This window comes from Eurypyga helias, unplaced genomic scaffold (assembly GCF_000690775.1).
Source record: "Eurypyga helias isolate BGI_N326 unplaced genomic scaffold, ASM69077v1 scaffold3037, whole genome shotgun sequence".
Taxonomy (NCBI): domain Eukaryota; kingdom Metazoa; phylum Chordata; class Aves; order Eurypygiformes; family Eurypygidae; genus Eurypyga; species Eurypyga helias.
This window is the reverse complement of record NW_010263503.1, coordinates 1-5,257: the sequence shown is the minus strand read 5'-3', so window position 1 is coordinate 5,257 and position 5,257 is coordinate 1. Positions and strand designations below refer to the sequence as shown.

The window sequence follows — 5,257 nt, the reverse complement described above, 5'->3', positions numbered from 1 at the left end:
TCCTGCTATAGCTATAAAAATTATTTTGCTGTGCTGTTCCTCAGAGCCAGTGTTACTGCCCAGCAGTGCTTGACTTCTGTTTGGTGAAGTGTTTCAGTTCCCCCCTGCCCTCCTCACTTGAAGTGTGGGGCAAGACCTGTGGGGCAGAGGTCTCAGTGCAGATCTGCCTGCGTTACATCTCTCGTCCGTGGGAGTTATGTACACAACAGCCTGTGAACGTTCAGACCTTTTTTATCCTTCCACAGCCCAAGGAAGAGTACCGGCATCGGAAATAGGTGTTGAGCTCTTCATTCTGCCCCCCGGGGTGGGAAGCGGCCGTCTCATCTCAGGCTCAGCTCACTGTGGAGCAGGAATCCCTGCCTGCCACCCTGAGCTTGTCACCTTTCTGCCAGCTGTGGGATTGTTCTCTTTGCGCTGGGCTCCCGGCCCATCTGACAATCCCTGCAGTGTCCCCAGGAATTCCAGTCCTTTGCCATCACTTAGGCTTAAGATCATTTGTTTGCTTTGCCCATATGGAGCTCCTCGTGTTTGGACTATGGTGCTGCTGAGTTGTGCCCCTCTGGCTCTGCACAACCTTTCAGATTCTCGTCAGATGAATGACATGATGCTACATGTCACCTAAATAAACCGTGACGTGCTGAAGGGAAGACCGTATTACTCCTAGATCCATCTGGAATTAACTTCTGTACAAAGCTCTTTGTAGTGGCCTTCAGTGTTAGGCCCCAGTCATGTACTCCTTTGGGACCTTTTGGGGTATTTCTGTCTCTCCATGGTTCAGGCAGAACAAAAGGAATCGATCCGAGGGGGGATGAGGCAAAGTGAGGGCTTGCTGCTGAAATTTGGCCTTTCCTCATTATGAGCTCTGATTCCTCATTGTTTAGAGGAGCAAACCTTCCATCGTGAGATCAGTCAAACTGCATGATGTACAGTTACTTAACACTTTCAGCGTAAGATTTGGCTTCCTTGCTCGAACCTTTTCAGAGCCATCAGCTTTCTCCCTTGGAAAACTCTTTTGTGCAAAGGAAACGTTAAAACACCTTGATTCTTGGTTTGGGGTTTTCTAGGGAGTTCCAAGAAATGAGGCATACAGGTTCCCTTGGGAACTTGGCAGCTAATTCCGTAAGGCATCTGAGAAAGCTATGAGCCTGTTTGCATTAGTGTCTTTACTGTGCTTTTAAATGGGACCGTTGTCTTTCTTCTAGCTCCTTCGAGAATTTATAGAACGTAAAACCACTTCATTTGACCCCAACGACCAGGTAGCAATGGGCAGGTAAGTAGGAAGTTGTCTGTAACAGTACTGGCTTCACCCCAGCTCTGCATTCCAGCCCAGAAGAAAAACTACTTGTGGGCCTCCAGTCCATTGCAGGGGCAAAATTCTGAATGACTCTGGAGAAAGCACCTGGGTGTAGGAAATTGCATAACAAATGATTAAACCAGTATAACATTAGTCAGGAGAGTCGTCCTGTGTAACACATTCCTTAGTTATGGATCACACTGTCTGACTTCGTGTTTGCCAGCCTTTGAGCCATGCCCTGGTTTGTCTGCGATCCCCTAAAAATACTTTCCAGGTGTAAAAGACTGGATAATATCCAGACTTTGGATATTTCTGCCTCTCCATGGTTCAGGCAGCACGAAAGGAATCAATCCATAGAGGGGTGTCTTAATTGGCCCTAGTGAGGGAAGACTGGACAAAGTGAGGGCTTGCTGCTGCAATTTGGCCTGTCCTCATTATGGGCTCTGATTCCTCATTGTTTTAGAGGAGCAAACCTTCTGTCGTGAGATCAGTCAAAGCAATTCCTGTGCCTGCTCTCTCCCTGCTGTAAGAAAACATACTATATAATTAAAACAATATTAGGAAAAGTTTCCTGCATGCAAAAGTAAAATATAATTCCATGCAGGGAAGCTCTTACTTCTGTTTAATTTTATTGTTAGAAAATAAAGAATCTTCCAAATACCGCTTTATGAACGGTGCACATGTAAATAGCCATGGGCTGTAATTTAGGAAAGTGTAAAAGCAGAGGAAGGCTGAAAATGCTGGAGTAGAGCTCTCCACTGAAAAAGTGCTGTGGGGCTATGTGTATAGGGAGAAAACGCATTAGGAAATTTTGTGATGGTGAAATAACTTTTATCCTTGTAAAATATTGCCCAAATTTTAGTGCAGTGTGTCAAATCTATTTTGTGTATGTCTGGAATATTATGGAAAGCTATTCACTATAATTTCACATGATATAGACAAAATTACGTTTAAGTGGTGATTACATTGTGCATTTATCTGACTTTACAATAAAATAGATTACAGTAATTAAGATTATATTAAGATTGCAGTAATTGGATTTTGCTAGATTTTTTCCCCTGATGTCGAGTTTTCATTGTATAAATCAGGTAAGATGACGCTCGTTTTCATAAAAAAAAAATATTTATAACTAGTAGCAGTTTTTCTCTGCTGAAAACTCCTTTGACTTGATGAAGTTCTCTTTGCGGAGTCGAGCTCTCCGTTCTAAATACAGTCGGGGATCAGACAGCACTTTCTGAAAGCGTTTGTTGCTTTCCTTTCTTTTGCAGTTTTGGGTGGTAACCGTTGGAGCATTATGTAGGGCTTCTTGCTAGATTTGCCAGGTTTAAAGGAGAGACAGCGGGGAGAAATAACTTGCTTCTAATTTTCAATATGCTTTGCAAAACTGAGGGAGGAAATAAATGCAGAGCATCTGCTGCATCATGGTAATTCTGTCCATGAAGTTGGTGTAACTTCACTGAAAGAATCAGTCCAGGATGTGGCAGATGATCTGTTCTGTTGTGGTCTTCCTACATGCAAAACAGAAGTTGTTCTAGTAATCAAGGCTGAAACAAAAATTCAGAAACTGTACAGGCATTTTCTACAGATAAAGCTTTTCTGTTTTGTAAAGATTTTATTTTTAATTCTAAAGATTGTTAAAAATATTCAGTAATCAAGAAAGAGAGGCAAATGGAGCCAGATTTGTGGCCTCCACAGGTTTTGCTGCAGGTAGAATATTCTCACCAAAGAGCGACTGTTGCATCGGGATCAGCAGGTCTGCCCTGCCTGTCCCCCTGTGGCTGGAGTCAGGAGAAACGCTTAGTGCTTAACTGCCCCGTCCCTGGCGTGAAGCCGTACCATGGGCACGAGGAGTTTCATACCTGTTCTCCTGAGGTTCTGATCTCCTTCACGTGGGTACATGCACTAGGTAGAAGGGCTGGGAAGGGCCTCAGACCCCAGGGTACCCAATGCTTATTTTCCTCTTGGCTCTGAAAGTTGTGTAACTGTTGTTTTGCATTCCTCAGGCAATGGCTGGCCATCCAGAAGTTACGAAGCAAAATAAAGAAGAAAGTGGACAGAAAAGCTAGTAAAGGAAGGAGAATCCGGTGGGTGACAGCTTCTGCAAGAAGTGCTGATCCTGCTAGATAAAGACCGAGTGCATGGGTTGGCTCTGGGGTGCGTCGGTGGGCTTAGTCATGCCTGGTAGGGCAAGATGTCTTGCTCTGGGGCATCCACTGGCGAGTCGGGCTTGGTTGGATGCAGCCTGTGAGCATTGTCCAGATCAGTCTTGGCAAGAGTGTTCATTGGTCTCAGAGAACATAGGGAAGGGGTGTTGAAATGTCCCTAAGTGATTTGGGGCTGTAATTTCCAGTGAAAGCCAATAAACACCTCTCGTGCTGACTGAAACCTGGTTAGCAGCTCCGCAGGAAGATGTGCAGAAATGCCTCAGTGAGGTAGATGTCTGTTTCCCCTTGACTGTCAACTGGAATTTGGTGTCTAATCTCTCTTTATTTTTGTAAGTCCAACTGCAGCTTGCATTACCTTCAAAGCATTTCACATCCTGACTTCTGGATCAATAATTTGGGTTGATCGCTCCCATTGTGTTTCCAGTGGAAGAGTCTTCCAGGGTGGAAGGGGAAGCAGCCTGGAGAGGATAGGGTTTTTTTTTCTCTGCAGAGCAGATCTATTAGTCTCCCTGAGTTTAGCATGACTGCATGATTTGTAGTGGAGGAGGTGTTTGTGGCAGGGAGGCATGCTGAAAAGCTGCACCGCTTCCTGAAAAATCCGCAACATTAACCATCCTTTTGTGAGTAAACTATAAATCCTGAGTTTAGATGGCATCTGATAGAAAGTCAGTGGAGTCAGTCTGGGTCAGGCCTGGCATAGCAATTTTTAAGATAGATGTCATAAGATAATTTATTAAAAGAGGGAAGAGCTACTTTGTTGGCCTGAAAAGCCTATAATTATTGACTATCAATATTCTTTTCTGTCAGCATCACACATAATTGGATATATTCATGATTCAGTCAAAACTACTGACAACATCACACAACTGAGTCAGACTCGTAAACCTCCAGGAATAATGGGGAAGTCTCTCGTTGTGTGGAATGTGTGCGCTTCAGCATTCCTGAGAGATCAGCTATCTTGCCAAGTCAATTGCCTCTTACTTCTTAGGTGCTTTTTTTTTTTTTTCTTCTTTAAATAAAAGTTGCACTGACCCTGCAGGGAAAATATCGATAAAACTAAAATGTGTCATTGTCTGTGGTTAGGATTAACATGCAGTTAAGCTCCAAGGTCTTTTCAGAATAGTCCAGTAGAACCCAAATGGGTGGTTTTAAATAGTCGGTTCTTCCACTGAAATACTCAGTGTCACCCCAAGCAGATCACTTATCCTCTGTTCTTCTTTTTCCTTCTCTAAAATTGGGGCAGCAGTGCTTAGATTTGTTTTCATGAAGAACTTTGAGATGCTGGAGAGCAAAGCGTTTAATACTGTTTCATCTGTCTCCGTAGTTCTTCCTTTTTAGCAAACCTTCTTTTCTTCCTTTAGCAAACCTTCAGTATTGTAGCATGTTGGGATGAAATGTGTTAGTTTACTGTAGGGTCTGAGGATCTTCAAGTGCTTTCAAAAGCAGTCCACCTTCCACTTGGCATCAGTACCTGTCCCCTTCTTAGACAGGGAATTGGACACTAAGAGGTGAAGTGAGCTCATCCAAAAAGTCCACTGTCGAGCTCAGGAAACCTGGTGCCTGGAACTCTGCTATCCCTGCTAGGATGTGCCTTTTCTTGAGGTAGATATGGGGGAGTGATGTGTGCACACTTATTCCATTGCACTGGTTGGTCTTGTGCTGCTACAACATGGGATGTCTTTCTGTGAATGTCGTGGTTTAGCCCTGTTGCTAAACCACTCCACACTCCCCCCTCCCAGTGAGGAAGGGTGGGAGGAAAACCAAGGGAGGCACGTAGAAGTTGTGATAAGAACTATTT

General features: G+C 44.0%; 1 protein-coding gene across 1 annotated transcript in view; it reads left to right on the top strand.

The window, feature by feature from the left end:
* AATF (apoptosis antagonizing transcription factor) overlaps window positions 1-3,378 on the top strand; it is a gene marked incomplete at both ends in the record, with an annotated part of 34,713 nt that extends 31,335 nt beyond the window's left edge. Inside the window, 2 exons of the mRNA XM_010156050.1 lie at window positions 1,203-1,270; window positions 3,298-3,378. Of these exons, the coding sequence (XP_010154352.1) occupies window positions 1,203-1,270; window positions 3,298-3,378 (149 nt within the window). The remainder of the gene's footprint in view (window positions 1-1,202; window positions 1,271-3,297) is intronic.
* Window positions 3,379-5,257: the final 1,879 nt, after the last annotated feature.